Source organism: Daktulosphaira vitifoliae, unplaced genomic scaffold, assembly GCF_025091365.1.
Source record: "Daktulosphaira vitifoliae isolate Bord-2020 unplaced genomic scaffold, ASM2509136v1 Scaffold_3, whole genome shotgun sequence".
Taxonomy (NCBI): Eukaryota; Metazoa; Arthropoda; class Insecta; order Hemiptera; family Phylloxeridae; genus Daktulosphaira; species Daktulosphaira vitifoliae.
The window spans coordinates 27,821,203-27,841,396 of NW_026099574.1; the positions used below are offsets into that span (position 1 = coordinate 27,821,203).

Here is a 20,194-nt window from a genome sequence, read left to right on the forward strand (position 1 = left end):
ATAAAAGCACTTTTGTCTACAGTCATAACACATTCTACGCGCGCCGCCCATTCATTAGAATGGGAAATTTTATCGGACCTTTGTTAAAATCATTCCATATTATGACTGTTAAAATATCCAATAATTTCTTAAGTAATTCCGCTAATAATAAGAGGTAAGCAATATACATTAGCAATTGTAGATACTAAAATAGCAGAAGAAGTTCAATTTAAAAAAATCGAGAATTTTTTCACGGAAATCGTACGTTTTGCTTAAACTTTGATGTCCATTTTCACTAAGAAGACAAAGCCAGAGATCAAACATTTTTTTTTCAAAATAAAATATATTACATAAGCTTTAATTTAAGGTATATATAAAAGTGTCAGTCTTTCCAGAACATTTTCAAAAGTTAATTTTTTGTAAACAAGTTGCCACTTTGAAACTCTTCCTGTCTGCTGGTAAAGGGTCAAATTTTCACCTATCAAATGATAGGTGAATACCTAAGGTATCTATAAAAAAAAATTATATTGATTCGGTCATTTTAAAAAAAGTTATGGCAGTTTTAAGTAAAAAAAATTGAAAAAATGTCGAAAATTAGCAATTTATAAATTTGTAATTTTTTAGGGGATTTCCCCCTTTTATAAGGAACCAGGGAATTTTTTTCAAATTTTGAGGGTAATGTCTTTGACTAGATACGATTTGTGATCTTTTGACGTATTGTTCATTAAAATCGGTCCAGCGAGAGCTGAGATTGAGCGTTAACAGACACACAAAAAAAAAAAAAAACACATCATTGTAAAATTAATACCTTCTCAGCTTCGCATCAAAGCTAAAATATAATATGATCTTAACTATTAAGGTGAAGGCTATTTTGGCAGTCATTTGTTAACTGGTTTGTTTGGTCTGTACCACTTAAATAGGGTATTTTTTTTTTTTGTGTGTCTGTTAACGCTCAATCTCAGCTATCGCTGGACCGATTTTAATGAAAAATACGTCAAAAGATCACAAATCGTATCTAGTCGAAGACATTACCCTTAAAAATTGAAAAAATTTCCTTCGTTCCTCGTAAAAGGGGGAAATCCCCTAAAAAATTACAAATTTATAAATCGCTAATTTTCGACATTTTTTCAATTTTTTTTACTTAAAACTGCCATAACTTTTTTTAAAATGACCTGTAGGAGGATTGCCTAGGTGAGTACCAATGTGGTTTTCGGAAAGGTCGTTCAATCACAGAACAATTATCCATAATAGGTCAAATAATTGAAAAGAGATACGAATATCGGCAGAATATGTGGCAACTCTTCATAGATTTTAAAAAGGCCTATGATAGTATACACAGATAGAGTCTCTACAATATTATGGATGAGTTTGGTTTCCCAAAAAAGTTAATAGCGCTAACTAAAATGTGCATGGAAGACAAGAGGTACAGAGTAAGAACACAGAATGTAACATCGGAAACCTTTACAGTGGAAACCGGACTAAAACAGGGGGATGCTCTTTCCCCAGTACTTTTCAATCTTGCCCTAGAGAAGGTAGTAAAATTACTACAGGACAATGAAGGTGGTTTACTAATCGGCCAGAATAAGATACGACTCCTCGGATTCGCTGACGATTTGGATACACTTGGCGATTCGCTTGTAGACACAGTTAACACTGCCAGAGTGCTAGAAAAAGCAGTGAAGAAAATTGGTCTTGAAATAAATACTGAGAAAACGAAGATAATGGAACTATTAGATAGTGGGGATTATTTGTCTATCTCCAGTGAGATGGAGAATTTAGCATACGAAAAAGTTAGCGATTTTAAATATCTGGGAGCAACGTTAAGAACAAAGAATGATTGGTCAAAGGAAATAAGTATTCGGATAAATAAAGCTCAAAAAACGTTCTACACAATGATTAAATTCTTTACATCCAAAATTCTATCTAGAAAAACGAAAGCAAGATTGTACACGGCTATTATAAGACCGACTCTCACGTATGGTTGCGAAGCGTGAACAACGACCAAACAAACAGAAAGAAACCTGAGGACTTTTGAGCACAGAGTGTGGAGGAAAATATGCGGACCGGTCATTGATAAAACAACGAGAAATTGGCGGAGAAGATAGAACAGAGAACTATATGACATGTTGGAAATAGCACCGGTAACAAGTTTTATTAAGGGCCAAAGAATACAATGGTTAGGACACATAGCGAGAAGAAGAGAGAACGAGATAGCCAGGGTAGCATTGGAATGGAAACCACAAGGGAAAAGACCTAGAGGGAGGCCGAAGAAAAGATGGATCGACGTGGTAGAAGAAGATTTAAGAATCCTTGGAGTTGAAGACTGGAGAGAGACAGCCCAAGATAGAGATAGGTGGCGAAGCGTAGTAATGGCGACAAAAACTCTTAGAGAGTAGGAATGCCAGTAAAAGAAGATTATTTAAATAAAAAATTAAAATAGCATAGAAAGATAAACTTATTTAAATTTGTTTGCTTCTTTTAAGTCGAGAAAAATAACTTTGAAATTTGAATTAGTTTAAATAGCCAATTTTTTCAGTCGACACTAACGACGTACAGTTGCTGAGTTGGTCAAACTTATGTTATACACGCTTGGGGTACGAGGTTCCAACCCGCGTATGGCAATGAATTTTTTGCATTTTTTCTTAATTCTTTTTAAGTTAGTATAACTTTTTAACTCGTTTGATTTTTATCTCATTTAGATTCAATAACTTCAATAAAGATCAAGGATCCCATCACTTTAGTCGCCCCTTGCAAGAAGAAATTTCTTATTCGTATTAAAATTATTTTACTATATTTTAGATTTTAGCTTCGATGCATAGCTGAGAAGATATTTTTTTGTGACTATCATTTATTTTCTCTGCTCTAACTTGATCTATATTTTTCAACGATACGTCAAATTATTATAATTCGTATCTAGTTGAAGATATTACCCTCAAAAATTGAAAAAAAATTTCAATTTATCAATTAAACAGTTAGTTATTCCATGTTCTCCATAAAGACAATTAAAATTATTAATTTCTAATGTTTTCAAAATATTTATTGATGAATTAAGTTTGATATGATAAGTTTCAACTACAAAATTAAATCATTTTACTTTGTAATTTAATAATTTTTTTACTCTATTTGTGTGTGCTACTACTAGACTATAATATTACAAATTTTTTTGTAACATGTTGCTATATAAATCATTTCTAAAAAAAATGATTGTTAGTTTCTCCTGAATTAATAATGGATTTTTACAAATATAATCAAATTTTATAATACACTCAATTGAGTAAATCTTTTTAACGACTTTGTTTTGATTGGTTCATTTAGTGTTAAAGTAAAACATTAAAATTAATTAAGTTCTCAATATTTCAATTATAGAATCTTTTCAACCAACAAAAGTTACTAGGAAATTATTACTATTACTTCTATTTAAGTTATCTATTACCATAAAAATGCAAAAAAATATTGAGCTTTTCTGATAAATTTACAATAAATAGTAATTATAAAACTTTCTGACTGCATATTGATCTTAACGATACAATTTTTTTAATTGTCATAAAATTTTCTATTTAATTATGTCAATGTCAAACTTACCAATTGAGCTAAAAGTTATGGTAAAATAAATTTTTTTTTTATTATAAACATTTACAACAATCAACTTTAAGCGATTAACAAAATAGGTTAAATATGTCATTTTCCTTATTTTTAACTTATTAATAATCAAATTAATATTAAATATTATATCAAATCAGTATTAATTTAAAACAATTTTTTTTGTTCTTAATTATTTTTTTTTATATGTAAAAACTATTTTTTAATAATATTAAAACTTAGAAGTTATAGAAAAAGTCTAATTGCACATTTTAAAACATCGCGAAAAGTTGATTTAGAATAGTATATTTTTGTTTCTGATGGAAGTTCCTTGTAGTCCAGTGTATAAAACTTATAACTTTGTTAATTGTTATAACTTTATCAAAAATGACCAAATCAGTATATTTTTTTTTATTTAGATGCATGTCTTTATCTATCATTTGGTTTTTTTTATAAATCTAACCCTTTACCTGCCCACAAGAGGGATTCAAAATATTAACTTTTTTTTTTTTAGTTAAAGTAAATCATTAAAATTAATTCAGTTCTGGATATTTCAATAGTAGAATCTTTTTAAATATCAAAAATTACTTAGAAATGATTACTATGATTTCTATTTAAGTGTTCTATTACGATAAAAATGCAAAAAATAATGAGTTTTTCTGATAAATTTACAATAAATAATAATTATAAAACTTTCTGACTGCATATTAATCTTAAAAATAACATTGTTTTAATTCTCATAAAATTTTCTATTTAATGATTCATTCTAGTCAACGAAGGAGTAATTTTGCAGAATAGCAGAAAAAATTCCCAACAAACTTTTTTTTTTTTTGTTTTAATTAGGCAATTGGTGGATTATTCCAAAAGCAACATCAACTCTTATTTCTTTAATTATATCATGATTAGTAGTTCTTTGATTTTAAAATATAATATTTGAATATATACTAATTATAATTATTAAATTTAGTATGAAATTGATATTTAATATTGTAATTTAAACGGAGAAATTATAAAAATAATAAAGAAGTTATATTTTGCTTTACTTTTACGTGTATAAAAATTTAAAGGGCTTGATACAATAATTTTCAATAAAAACTGTTTGTTACTATAAAAAAATGCACTGGACTACAAGGAACTTTCATCAGAAGCAAAAATATACTTTTCTAAATCAACTTTTCGCGTTGTTTTCAAATCTGCAAGTAGACTATTTCTATCACTTCTAATTTTTTATATTATTACTAATTATATATATAAAATAATAATTAAAAGAAAAAAAAATTTGTTTTCAAATTATTACTGATTTGATTTTTAATATGTTAAAAATAATCAGTCCAAATTTTCAATTTTAACCTATTTTTTTGGTTCTTTAAAGTTGATGAAAAATTTTTGATAAAGATTTATGAAAGTTTATAGTAAAATAAATTGAATATATTACCATAACTTTTAGCTCAATTACAAGTTTAAAATTGACATCTAGGCCAGTCAACAAAGGAAAAATTGCGGAAAAAATTTTGTTTTTTTAAAAGTTGAATTAAAATATGTATAATGACATACTAATAGTCCTCAAGATTGGAATTGAGCTTTTTTTTTAAATCCTCGCAAAAGTTCAAAAATATGAGCTTTCTTAATTTTCTCAAAAAAAAATATTTAACTTACAAAAAAAAGTTTCGCACAAAAGTTGTTTAAAAGACAATTATAAATAAAAATATAATCTTATATTTTTTCATTTAAACAAATATTTTTCGAGTTACATTACATTTAATATGAGTAATAAAATTTATATTCCATTTTTTTCATTTTACGGTTACTTTTTATCATGTTATACTTACATTAGACACAATGTTATAAATGCATATGTGTGTATGTGTGAGTTTATTTATTTATTGTATCATTAAAGTGTAGTGTATATTGAGATACAACCGATAGAGTAGGTAATTGATTTGACGCTATATTATTTAAACCCAACTAAACGCTAAATTGTACATTCCGAAATAACAATCATATTATGTCAATTGCCACCGGAATATCTGGTAATATTTTTCTTTTTCTTTGCCTTAATCCCAACTACTTGGGGTCGGGCACCCTTATCCTAAGATTCCACTTGACACGATCTCCCACATCTTCTACGCTCACATCAGCTGTCCTCAAATCGCATTCAATAGCATCCCTCCATCTCTTTTTTGGTCTTCCTCTATCTCTTCTTCCTTCAACATTCATTTCTATAACTGTTCTTACAGCTTTCGATTCTTCTTTCCTCATACCATGACTAAACAATCTAAGTCTATTTTCTGTCATCTTATCCACGATTGACGCAACACCTATACTTCCTCTTATATGCTCGTTCCTTATCCTATCTTCTCTAGTCACTCCACTAATCCAACTACGCATTCTCATCTCTGCTACACTTATTCTCTGCTCTACTTTCTTATCAACCGCCCAACACTATGAACCATACATCATAGCTGGCCTCACAATTTCATACTAAATTTAAAAACTATAATTAGTATTTATTCATATATTATATTTTAAAATCAAAGAACTACTAATCAGGATATAATTAAAGAAATAAGAGTTCATGTTGCTTTTAAAATATTTCACCAATTTCTCTAAAGGAAACACTATCTACAGATTTGCATCGAAGCGTTTCTTATGATAGTGATTTTAATCACTGTCAGATATCATCTATACTTGTCCCATCTATGCCTCGTCCACACTGTGCCTCGACCCCACTGTGCTACCGTTTTTTTAAATTTTGAATGAACTTCATTTAATTGTTTAATTATTATTTAGTGTGAAAACTTTAAATTTAAAAATAAACGATTATTTTCATTTATCATTAGAAAACTATGTGTTTTTGTACATTTTGAAAATTTTAAATTTTTATCATGTAATTTAATCGAGTAATTTGAGTTAATAAATATCTATGTATATATTTGTGTTTTAATTTTAAATAACTATTATTTCGAATTATCGAAATCATTTGATTATTTAATTAATTGAACTATTCCATTATTCCAATCACTAAATATTATTGACATCGATTTTTGTACACTGGATCATTTCTTAATATTGTTTTTTAAATCTTTTTGATAATATGCATTCTTTTTTAGTAAAAAATTACCGATTAAAACAATTAATTTTTGCCAAGTAGAGAGATATGTCACCCCACGCCATCCTCTCGTAATGGTCATAAGTCCAATTTTATTTTAAAGACTAATTTTTCGTCACCCTAATATATCAGTGTTGTTCGGACAAAAGGAGATAGAAAGCGTAAAATTGCAACTCTTGGAAAAATAAAACTGAAACTTACATTAAACAGAATTCTTTTTTTTAACAAATAAATATTATTTTGTATATATTTCCAAAAGTTGCATTTTACGAAATACTATAGATATATTATAACCAATGTTACCAATGTTCTTTATTGTATATAGTTATCAATGGCGTATCCAAGGGGAGGTTATTTGTCATTTATTACTATTTACAATATATGATTTTGGCACTGTTAAGGGCGTGTGATAAACCAAAAAGAAAAAAGATCTTTAGCCTCCCCTAACAAAAACCCAAATAATAAAATAATAATGATAACGTAATAATAAATGCTCTCGCTTACGCGAAATTCATAGTTATTTAAATAAAATTACAAATTGAGAATTCTTTCTTATTATTACAAACCTAGACAATAACTTGAAGGTAAAATTCGTTATCATAATGAAACTGTGAAATAGTAACAAAATTAATATTTATGCATATTAAAACCATTGGAATATAAAATTACCCAATTTTAGATCTAAAAAGCAAATCTTGATAAAAAAAAATTGAAGATTTTTCAAAATAATATATCAAACACAACATATCTTCTATTATTTTTATACATTCTGAAAATATATAATTTTTGAACTTAAAATAGTGTTCAAATTTTTTATTAAGTTTTTTTATATAAGATAATAAATTAAGGATTGTTTTAAAAGATAATATTATGAACTTTCCCTAAATTTTTTTATCAATAATAAATTACAAATTATGCTTGTTTATCCACAAGTGACTAGGTTTACATAAAAAAAATCATGCGTTAATATTGGTAAAATATTTACAAACACAATCAGGTTATTTAATTGATAATATAATGTTTGAAATAATTAATAAATTAAATAATTACACATTAAAACTTATATTATTTAGTTTTTTTAACAAAAATCTGTTATGTTATTATAAATAGCTATATCATCTTAACTACATATTTAGTTACAGAGTTTACAGAGTAAACACAGTATCATTTTTAACTAAAAATTAAAAGTACAATTCAACATTTAATTTATTTACCATTAAAAAATGAGGCTATTCATGAGTTATATAAAAATTTTACTAGTTTATAAAAATTGAATAACATAAAAAATATTTTTATTATTATCAAACAATTATTGTATCAAGTGGAAATTTGGGTGGCTGACTTCAAATAGTTGGGATAAATGCCACGTAAAAGAAGAAGAATTATCAAGTGTAAACATAATATATCAGAATAAGCCATCATGATCTATAACTAATACTAATTAATTCTTAAGGTGAAATTTTTGATTAAATTTAATTGTAAAACTTTATAATATTTTGTTTTTACATTATTATAGCGAAAAATATTTGTAAATTTAAAAAAAACCGTAGAAGATAACATTTAAAATATAGTACGAGATAAAAATCAACATTTTTTTTTAAGTTTCTAGTGTCTACAATACAAATTAACAACGTTAGTTTTGTTTATATACACATATCAAATACAGAGTAATCTGATTAAAATAACATACTCAATTACTCACAAAATAATTACAATACTGAAAGAAACATTTTAGAGTTTTATGATTTTTAGTTAAATATTTTTTTTATCAGTTATTAATTACTTTTTAGCATCATCTTTATGATTTATAAGTGTGTCAAACAATTTTTTTTAATGGTAACATATATTTTTATCTAGCTTATAAAATACTAAATAAACTAATTAAAAAATAATTGATCAATAACAACTTTTGAAATAATTTTTTTAAAATATGACTGAGGGTTATGACAATTTATATCATTAGACATATTTTGGGTGCCCCTATTCATTCACACGGGTATAAAAATATACTAAGTACTGGTTCAAAAGTTGTTATTGACATATTATTTTCTTAATTAGAATATTTTAATCTTATAAGCTAGTTAAAAATATATGTTACCATTTAAAAGAAATTAAGTTGACACTCTTTAATTATAAGAGACGATGTTAAAAAATAATTAACAACTTATAAATTAAAAAATATGTAACTAAATTTTTTTTTTTTAATATTGTAAGTATTTTGCAAGTAATTCAATAAGTTATATTGAATAAATCACTCTGTATTTTATAAGTACAAACCAAAATAACCTAGTTGATTTGCATTGGAAATACTAGATAATTTAAAAAAAATGTGAGTTTTATATATTTGCTTAAGTTTAAATATATACATATATATTTACACATATGTTAAAAAAAAAATTAAAAACATAATATATTTTTAAAAATATGAAACTATTAAATAACAAAAAAACAAATTAAATAAAAATGATTAACTTTTTATAATTACAAAAGAAAAAATTTCAATTTTAATGAGGCAAAAAAATTATAACATTTCAACTTAAAAATCAGGATAACAAATTTTAGGTATATTATAATATAATTTTTTTAAAACAATCTATGTATACCAGTTTCTAAATTAAAAGAAATGTGAATGTTGTTAACAACAATAATAATTCACCGTAACTTAATTAAAATATAAATATCAAATTAAAAATTACTTAATTAGAAATTCTGAAATACAACACACTTATATTAGGATGATACCGACTTGGTATCATCAACCACAAAGAGGTTTACCTAGATAAACAACAGATATTTCTGTATTGCCATATACAGCTGAAACTGATGGATAAAGTTTAGTTTTAGGTAAATCTTTAAATGCAATTCCTAAAAACTCATTGCATTTTTCGAAATGTAAAACTCCATTTTCACAATCTAATACTAATTGAATTTTTTCACCAATTTGATATTTTGGGGCATTATTCAGGAGAGGATAATTACCATGAGAAACTCCATTATGCAACAAAACATTATCAATCAAGTTCCAACCCCAGCTATGTTTATCAATTCCCAATAAGGGTAAATACCCACTACAATGTACAGGTGCATCCATTGTAGAAACACCAACCATTGCTACAGTACCTGTAATAAATTTTTTATAACTCATGTTAAAAATTAAAAAATTATTTTGAAAAAAATTACCAAGAGGTCCTGTCCATGTAACTTCCCAAACATGTTTACCATAATTATAACCAATTTTAGTACGAGCCATATCAGTACTTTGAGCTACTGGATTTCGATGTAATGTAAAACCATTTTGTTTAACTACAATGTGTACAGAACAATCATCTGGATTCCACGCATGATATAAAGCTCGTAATTTAGCTTTAGGGGTTGCAAGTTGTGATAAAAGTTCAGATCTCAACAGTTCTTTTGGTATTTTTTGTCGACACAACAATTTCCATGGTTCAGCTCTACCATCACTAAGCACTCTCAACCAATTTCGACAAACTAACATACAATTTAATAAATCAGGTGGTTTTAAATTAGAAAAAATTATATCTAGCACTAAATCAGGTAAATACTGAGGGGAGTGAAACACATCCATATTAAATTATGAAAATTCTACATATTGATAATGACATTTAAAAAAATAAAATATACAAATCACCTATAAAACTAGTAAAAATTAGAAGAAAACTTATAACAAAAATTATTTCATTAAATACATTGATAAGGTTATCATGTTAGCATTTTTCAAAAATTCTTATATATAACAATAGAATAGACTGAGTAATCTTTTCAGTGTTATAAATATATATTATCGATTTTTATCATAACATCATAGTACATAATGGTACTATCATTGACAAAATCAAGAATAAGATAAATTTTTAGATAGAAATAATGTTTTTTAAGTTTACATACAAATATCAAGGTTTAATTTGTACTCAAATATGCTATCTCCAAACCCCTACTGTCCTCTTTCTTCAAAGCGTGAAAAACAGATTGATACTTTAAAAGTTTTTAATGAAAAGTAAGCTCTAACATTATAAATAAATAAGTTATAATTGTACAGTTTATGAATTGTACGAGATATCATGTTATTGATTCTACTTAATTTTCAACTAACTTGAGTTATTGTCAATACAGTGTTACAGAAATTAATCCAGGAAAAGAATACTCTGTTGAATTTAACACCAAAGCTGGAAAACTTAGATTTCTTATAGAATTAAGTGCAGATTTTCCATTAAATAAACCTGAAATCACTGTTTCACCATGCATTATTCATAAATGGGTAGATAATTCAGGAAAAATTGTGAGAGCCCCTGGCCTTATTAATGTATGTATATGAAATTTTAAAATCATTTATCTAAAATGTATTATTTTGTTTTAGTACTCTATTCACTCTGACTTAGGAAGAGTAGTTCAAGTAATTAGACGTGAATTTGAGTTAGATCAATCATTAGAATTAGCAAATAATACTAACAGGTAAATATTTTCAATGACACGATCAAATATTAATTGTTGATATATCATTGGCTTATTTAAATAAGAACCCAGTGCAGTGAGCTCATGGCAGAATAGTACGTAGCATTGCTGAGACAAGCATAAATGACATCAGACAGCAATTGAAATCATTATCATAAAAAACGCTTCAATGCAAATCTGTTATTAGTGTTTAATTTTAGAAGGAATTATTTTAAACCAACATTAACTCTTATTTCTTTATTCAATATAAAATCAAGATATTTATGAAACTAAAAACACCAAAAATGATTTTCTTCACATAATTATTATTTAAAAAGAAATTGTTTAAAAAAAAACTATGTGGAATAAAAGGGGTGTATATATACAGGGTGATCAGTATAATCATTATACTTTATAATGGATGATTCTAAAAAGTAATTAATGGCTATAAGAAATATATGTAACTAAAAACATTGAGTTAATCTTATAAATATAAAAATAATTGAAATAATACTTACATAAAGATGATTGACTAACTATGGCTCATGATTTTTCTTTATATATATTAGTGTTATCATATATGTAATTATTTTATTTGTTATAAATCTTAGTAGTTGAGCTACTTGACAAGAAAAATAAAGATTCCATCTTCATCCCTTAACCCTTCAACTTTAGTTTTTCAAATAGCAACCTAATTTTTTTTTTTAGCTTAAATAAGTTCTAAACGAGATAATACTATTTAAATTTTAGGGAATTTAACAAATGAAACAGTAGTCAGTAACATTAAAATATTTAGTGTACCAATAAGATCTACCGGTGTATTGTACCGTAACAGGAAGAACTTAGGTACACTTGCTCCTCTTTGATGTGAATAATACTCACGTCCCTTAAACTTAAATGAGTCATATTTTTCACAAAAATTTTTTTTAAACTAAATCTAAGTTGATTATATATATAAAAAAATAGGGTTACCATTTGAAAATTGAATGTTATACTGATTTAAAGCATAAGGGATGATCATAAAAATGTAATTTCACTCACTGAGCTGCCCAAATATTTTGTAAGGCATAATTAATCAATTACCCTGTTTATGTATAAATATATTATATTACACACTCTTATTTATAAATACAATGTGTGTTTAAAAATCTTATTCAAGCCCTAGCTAGTGTAGTTAGTTGTGTTAATACACAATATCTGTAGATAACAGAGCAAAAATAATCAATTATAAATATATAACAAATATAATTCAATTATTTTTTCATCAACATGTTAGTGAAAAATTCACAAAATTGCTGGAGTCATTGCAATGATCCCTACATCAAATTTTAAAATTTTGATATACTTTGTTATACAATTATTTTGCCTATATAATATTTTCAATAAACCAAAATTAATTATTTATAATTAATCTTTTTTCTTAACAGTTTTTCAGTAATTTCAAGCTTTTTGAATGATACAGTTACTACCCTTAGTAATGTAATTCAGATATTAGTTTAATTTTTGAGTTATATATTTCTGAATGTAAATCCTTGTTTTAGGATATGGAATTTCGTAGTTTAACTAATTTAACATCAGCTGAACTATTAAGACTAAATAGTGATGTTGACTGCCTAGATGAATTTATTTCAGAGTTACCTTCAATTGAAGCTTCCAATAAAGCTATAGAAAATACTATTACTAAAGTTATGGATCTTGCAAGTAAATATAAAATTAACTAACATTGCAAAATAGTTAAAAATATATTTCAATTATGATATTATTTAGATTCTAATATATCAAAAGAAAAACCAATAGATATCTTAAAATTAGAAATATCAAAACAGTTGGAAAAAATTGAATTATCACAAAAATCGTATTCTGAATTAACTATTAAGTATGCTAAATTGTCAGAGAAATATCTACCTAAATCAATATCGGTATAAAAGTTGTTTAACTAGATTGAGTCATACAAAATGAATAATATTGACTTATATTTTTATCTTAATAATTTAGAATAATTTAAAAGAAGCTGCATTAAAATGTGATGAAGAGAGTGAACGAATAGCTGAACAATTTTTATCTGGAAAAATGGACTGTGATATGTTTTTACAAATATACTTAAATTCAAGAACTGTAATTAAGTCATATTTTTTAAGTTATTATTTATATTCATGTAGAATTAGGTATTCATAGTTAAAAATGTTTGATACTTTTCAGTTGTCATATACTCGGAAAGCTAAAGAAGAGAGACTCAGTTATCAATTAAAACAACTTAAAGATGCAGGTTTTTAAGTTCCTATTGAACAGTTAAAGTAAATGAGTTTAGCTTCAGTTACATTAATACAAGTTAAATATTATAGTAAATATATCTTATTAGTGATAAATAAATATAAGTAGTGTTATTTAGAAACTTTAAGCTATCATGTTATTATAAGTAATACTTAAAAACAAAAGTAAATTATTATGGTATATTATTAAATGTAAATTTTAATTATTTTTATTATTATTAAATATTATGCTTTTTAAAAAGGTTGTAATAAAGTCAATACTCTTTAATTAATTTTGTTTTATTTCTTGTATGTTAATTGATTTTTAATATAGTTAGTTATATTTTAGTTATGTTATCTATTTTATTTATTCAAAATTCTTTCATTTACTATTAAAGATTACTTACTCTATTATTACTGATAAAAATTTTTGACAAAATATAAAATGAAAATAATAAAATAAAATTTTTAGAAAAAATTATATGATTTTTTTCTTTGTGGACCTACTTTATAAAGTACAAAAATCATTGTAACGTTTTTTTATTTTTAGCATTATAGCACTTTTTTTTATTTATCTTTATTTTTAAATACATTAAAAAGACATAGAAATTTGAAAATTGAAACAAAAAAATAACTTTTGTTTGATAATAATATATTTGTGTTTTTTAATTAGATATTCATATAATTTATATATCAAAAGCTAGTAAAGTACACTTTTTACATGAAAATTATCATCAGGACCGATCAAACTATTTATAGATTCTATGCACTAGTTGAAGAAATTTTTGTAAGTCTATTTTTTTTCAAATTCCCTAAATTTCAGTTTTTTATTTTTTACAAAAAAAAACTTCATACAAAAGTTACTATTATAAATCCTTTTGTGAACAATTAGAGTCGAATTTTCGTACAAATATATGCCACAGAAAAGGGACTTATTTAAAATGTTATCAAAACAACAATATTTGCTTCGAGTTATTTATTTTTTAAAAATAATAACAAATTTTAAGTAAAAATTAAAGAAATTTTACGATTTCTTAGATTTTGATTTTTTAGAATTTTCCATATTTCGAGAAACGAGAGATATTTTTAATTTTCAAGTAGATACAATTTTTATTCTTTTAACTCATCGTTGAAAAATCGGTTCTGTGAGAGCTGAGAAAAAGTAATGACAGGCATAAAAAAAGATATATCATAGTAAATTCAATATCTTCTCAGTTTCATATCGAATTAAAATTATAATTTGATACAAATTAACTATAAGAATTGTATCTGCAGTTCTTTTATGCTTAATATACAGTTATAATATTTGATGAAGAGTAGTGAGATTCCAAATAAATTCTAACAGTTCCACACGCTAACGAAACACTGTTAAATCAACAATTATTGTTAATTTTAGTCAACATTCCCTTTATACATGTTGTGAACGTGCCCTTTCTTATTTACTTCATTGTTAGCGACGTTGTTAAAGTCACGTGGTAGAGACTAACCCCCGTCATCGTCAAGTTAATGGTGTAACTCTGCTTCTGTCAACAGTAATACATTCAGCAAGATTAATAATTGACTGGTACAAATTATTAAACTTGGTCAAAAATGCCAATTTGTCTGGATTAATTCGGTAGCTTCCGTATTAACTAAATACTTATTTGGCTTTATTTTTGTTAGGTAATGTTCAATAATGATAAAGGATCGACCTGACCTAGTAGGTAGTAACATATATTTCAGCGCACGGGATCCTGGATTCGACTTCCCAAGAGCCAATAAAGTGTTTCTTATGATTTCGTTATTTGTGGTGTCTGATCTCTGGTGCAAGCCGGTCATAATATCCATCCCGTTCATTACTGGCCTAGCCAAGAACCATCCATGACTCCCTAACATGTAAAAGAGGGCTACCTCCCTTTGTAGCATGTTAAGTTCGGGGAACAGAAAGATGTAAAATTGGTCATTTATTTATTTTTAATGCTCAACAATGATAAAATACTTGTTAGTAGATTTTACAAGTGTTAAAGAACAAATTAATTCTAAAAGACAATTCAAAATATACTGTTAAAACTATACTATTCAAATCGCTTAATTTATTTTTATTATTGAAGTAATATATATCGTTAAAATTAAAACATATCCATGCACATTATTCGTTTATGTAAATGGTATTATTTTTATAGATAAATTAATGCGTTAAACAGTTCAAGAAAAAATTGAATCTGTTTTTCATCCAATATTGATATCTAAAAATTTGGGTAGTATACAAAGAAATATATGATAATTTTTTTTTGTAATTAAAGAAACTTTAATAAACTAAAATTTCTGGGAATATAAAAAGTATATTGTGTCGAGTGGTATACCTTATATATTCTTTTAACTATGACTGAAAAACTCTCAATTCTTGTAATTAAAAAAACTTGCTATTTTTGAGAATGTTTTTAATTAGCAAATTATATACTACAGGACATGTGGAATGTCATTGGATAAAACGGAACATTTTTTTATAAGAGGGATTTTAATATAATTTAAAATTATAAATTTATCAACAGAGTTAAAAATAATTAGTAATAGATTATTTTTTTTTTATATCTTTGATTTACTAAAAGGTTGTATTAGATTTAATATTTAAAAATAATTACAACATTCGAGGTTGATTAATTTGATCTATTTTAATTTTAATTTTTTTGTAAAAAGAATTTCTATTTTGATAACTTTTCAATACATTACATAAAAATAATGTATCTTATTATAATATAAATATTGGATATCATATTAATTCCAAACTAAAAATAACAATATAAGACATGTTCGGAAAGTAAAGTTTCATAACTTATGAAGTTCATAATATATTTTCTCCTTTTTATTTATACGGTATGTAAAGAAAGTCTTTATGAATAAAATAAATAGTATGGTAGACTTTTAGGACTTAATATGCCATACTAGTGACAATTTCCATCGAAAATGTCCCCAAACATTTTCTTTTCCACTTTGACAAACAAAATTTTTTGACTTGAAGTAATAATTGAAGATCAACGTTTAATCAAATTAGACGAATTTATTAGATAATAAATTCAAATAATATTATCAGGTCTTTCTTGTAATATATATTTTTTAAATCAGTCCTTCCATTATGGTCTAATTGATATATACTACACGCGCAATGTTTAAAAGAACCCAGGATAGGGGGTCGCGGCACAGTGGTGACGTGCATAGTTGGATTAAGTATAATGATATCTGACAGTGATTAAAATCACTATCATAAAAAACTGCTATTTCCCTATTTATATCTTGATTAAGATAAAGTATGTCGAATGAAAAAGGGATATAAATATTATTTCTCATAAAAAAATTGTGTTGATCCATACACTTTTGAATAAGTTATAGCATTATAAACTTAAAAATGTAAAATATAAAATCGAGAATTTTCACACAAAAATAGCACTTGGTAGCCATTTTCACCGTGAAAACAAAATAAAGTCAGATTTTTTTTTTTTCCATAATAAAGTATATTACATTTTAACACTTATATCTTTAAGTTACTACTGGTAATATTTGTTATCGTTAATCTTTTAATATTGTATAAAAATTTTGAAAGTTTTCAAAAAATATTGGTTGAGATTTTGTCTGAAATATTGTAATTCAGATTACTGCGCTGTGTTTGCAGGTCAATTACTAAAGATCACCTCCACAGTAATTGACACTGTATTGGTATATTTATTCTAAAAGATCTATCTAATCACTTACTTTATTCATAAATACCTGTTTTATATGCCTGTTAAAAAATAAATGAAAAAATGTATATTATTGCCTTCATGAACATTGATTTATAAATATATATATTTATATATTATTGCGTTAAACTCTATTTTCTAGACATTCTTTCATGGTTATATTTTGTTTGGGTTTCATATGGTAAGGTAATGTAATAATTTTGATATAATTAAGGTAAATGTTTAGCTTTGTAATTTTACCCAACTCTATCCTACTTAAAATTCTAGTATTTTTTAAAAAAATGTTTCTATTATGTTATCATTATAATGTGTTTAATTATAAATCTCTGAATGAAAAAAGTAATTATTTGTAGGTAGGAAAATATTTTTTAGAAAAATGTTAATTATGTTTATTTCATTGAGTGTTAAAGCCAATTTTTTTTTTAGTGTTCTTTAATTGTTATCATAGTTATATTTTTTTAAAACACAAAAATTATGTTGTAAATTTATGTTACTGCTTCATTAGCTGCTATAAATGACATTTTGAAAAATTATTTATATTAAAAGTGTTTTATATTTTAATGCAATGTAGAAAAAATGTACAAATTTTAAACGTATATTATAGGTTATTTGATAATTTAATTAGTTACTGTATATATTATTTATGATAAGCTTAAAAAACAATTTAAAGTAGACTAGTCGGACAATTGAAATTGCATGGATTTTAAGGATGGGATACATAAGAAGTCTCTTCTACTACCTTTTTTAATCGTGTAGCTAAGAAATACTCTAATACTATCAGTATAGATATTAGAGAGGGATGGATTATTATGTTCAAACGAAGGGTCGCGTGTACCTGCGAAATAAATAACGATGGCGGTGGTTGGTCAGTTGTCTATCAGTGGGCGGTTTGTGCACTTTTCCTACACATGTCAACAAACACGCGTTTGGCAAAACTCGTTGTTTTTTTACTAAGGCATCACGCGGCACGGTACGTGACCCGGCGTAAACTAATTGGATCCCACGTGTTGGTGCACTAGTGAGCGCTACCGACGTCCGCTTCTTCCTCAGACCAAAACCGTCCTCCATCGTTCCATTGCTCAGTAACGTAACAGCAACCGCGTCTTAGCCTGAGGATCATATGATAGTTACTTCGATTATTTAGACGACACACTGTGTAGTCCCGTCGTACTGTACTGATATCTATCGTTGTAGTCTCGACAAATCGCAGTATTACAGTTAGAAACTAAATTTAAATTTATTAAGTTAACTGACATTGTGTTATTGTAATCGGTGATTATAAAATTATTTGGGTAAATGCAACACGATCGGCTGCAATACCTATTAAAACATTCGCCAATAATTAAAGTTATTTGTTTGTACTGAATATTATGGTTAATAGACCTAAGGTACAGTTACCGAATGGAGATAAGTTCGAATTGATATCAACACATTAATCACTAATTTCATATTTCTACACCATTTAGAAACGTTTTTGGTAAGAATTTATTTTTAGAATTATATTTTTTTAAGTTTTTTTTTTTAGTTACTATATAAATTAAGAAATTATTTCTTTAGTTTGTAATCCTCAAAATAATTGGAAAATTAATTGTTTTGTTTAATTATCTCTCCAAATGGTCAAAGGTGCCTCAAAGCGTCATCATTTAAACATTAAACAATTAAAAAAAAAATATTATGATAAGACGGTAATCATTAATTTTGTAAATATTTACTATAAAAATTCATTTTGTTTATCTGTACAATAATTTAAAGTATTTAAACATACTTAATGGTAGACATTGCACAGACTAGTATTATGTGCTTTATTAAGTAGTGATCAAAGTGGAGAGATATCCTCCATTTTTTTACATTATTTTCGGTTAGTAAACTAAATGTTAAATAATATACAATAATGTTAGTCAATTTTAATTTTTCTTATTTAAAGAAAATACTATTGACACTTAAAACAAATTGTAAAACCTATATTAATTTTGGGAAATTTAATAAAAATAATAATTATTTTGTTTATTATAAGAATATAAAATTATAATTTATAATAAAAAAACACCAATATAATTCGACAAGATGTATGTACATTGTTCAATTATAAGAGGGATGTATTATTTTGAGCATAATTAGAGGAGGGATGAAAAGTGTTAATAAATAAAAGTATAGATGACATCCCTCCGTATCACCCTCACTTCGACCACTGACCTTAGGAAATTTAAAATCTAACTTTGCATCTTTATGAGTAAAATTTTTATATTTTCATTGATATATAAACATTTACATAAGAAACTTTCAAGAAAAAATACACAATATGTAAATTTATTGTGTCATTTTAGATAAGTTTTAATCAGTAATAATGATCGTTTAGTTAATCTAAAAAATAGCAAACTTTTAAGACATTAATACTAAAATAATATTATCATCAAATATATTAATTAGTTTTTATATTAATCTGTAGGGATTAACAAAGATGTTAAATAACATGTCACAATGAATGCGTTTATATATGTTTATATGTTTTATCTTAGATGTACTGCAGTACGATAACACTCCGTGTATTTTTTTTAGTCTCGCGCTGTTCGTCAATCCAGTGACACTTTTTATTTGTACTCTTTTTTTATGTTGTATAAAATCATTTTTCATTATTAAAAATTATTAATTATTATAAATTTTAATTGTAGTATTTTGTAATAAATATAAACACCAAAACACTACAAATTGGTGACCTCTAAAATGAACAACAAATCCGATAGTACGATAGTAAGTGTGCGTGACGACGCGACCGGTAATGATGGCCGAGACCATATCGAATACGGCGAGCCCAATATGAATTCAACGCGAGCGTTTAAAATCCCAACTTTCTGGCGTACCAACCCAGAACTTTGGTTCAAACAAATTGAATCCGTTTTTTATACAACCAGAATTACAGCTGACGCAAGTAAATTTCATCATGTTGTTTCTTCTATGGAAAGTGAAATTCTTGCTCAAGTTAGTGACATAATACTCAATCCACCAGAAACGAAAATGTACGAAGCATTAAAAACCCGGCTCATCGAAAGATTTTCCGAATCTGAACAATGTCGGCTTAAAAAATTACTGACCGAAGTCGAACTCGGTGATCGGAAACC

The 20,194-nt window shown here is 25.8% G+C and overlaps 3 protein-coding genes across 7 annotated transcripts in view; 2 read left to right on the forward strand and 1 right to left on the reverse strand.

Annotated features, from left to right (window-relative positions):
• Positions 1–9,273: 9,273 nt before the first annotated feature.
• LOC126901973 (F-box/SPRY domain-containing protein 1) lies at positions 9,274–10,374 on the reverse strand. The gene is made up of 2 exons (XM_050678968.1): positions 9,848–10,374; positions 9,274–9,787 (listed from the first exon to the last, which is right to left on the reverse strand). Exons 1-2 carry the CDS (start codon positions 10,251–10,253, stop codon positions 9,423–9,425), a joined length of 771 nt encoding a protein of 256 aa, XP_050534925.1. The 5' UTR covers positions 10,254–10,374; the 3' UTR covers positions 9,274–9,422.
• Positions 10,375–10,446: 72 nt separating this feature from the next.
• On the forward strand, positions 10,447–13,536 carry LOC126901972 (vacuolar protein sorting-associated protein 37A). 2 transcript variants are annotated; one of them, XM_050678966.1, is made up of 8 exons: positions 10,447–10,682; positions 10,799–10,988; positions 11,043–11,137; positions 12,544–12,595; positions 12,658–12,817; positions 12,884–13,035; positions 13,112–13,231; positions 13,316–13,536. In XM_050678966.1, the coding sequence occupies exons 1-8, from the start codon at positions 10,603–10,605 to the stop codon at positions 13,388–13,390; spliced, it is 924 nt and encodes a 307-aa protein (XP_050534923.1). In that variant the 5' UTR covers positions 10,447–10,602; the 3' UTR covers positions 13,391–13,536. The 2 variants fall into 2 exon arrangements, with proteins under 2 accessions (XP_050534923.1, XP_050534924.1); XM_050678967.1 differs by having other exon boundaries at positions 10,799–10,964.
• A 4,400-nt stretch (positions 13,537–17,936) lies between these two features.
• LOC126901968 (period circadian protein) overlaps positions 17,937–20,194 on the forward strand; it is a 34,821-nt gene continuing 32,563 nt past the window's right edge. For 2 of the 4 annotated variants that reach the window (XM_050678955.1, XM_050678954.1), the window contains exon 1: positions 17,942–18,555. The gene's annotated coding sequence lies outside the window, so the exon portion shown is untranslated. Of the gene's footprint in view, positions 18,556–20,194 lie in introns of all 4 variants that reach the window. The other 2 variants (XM_050678956.1, XM_050678957.1) reach the window with 2 other exon arrangements.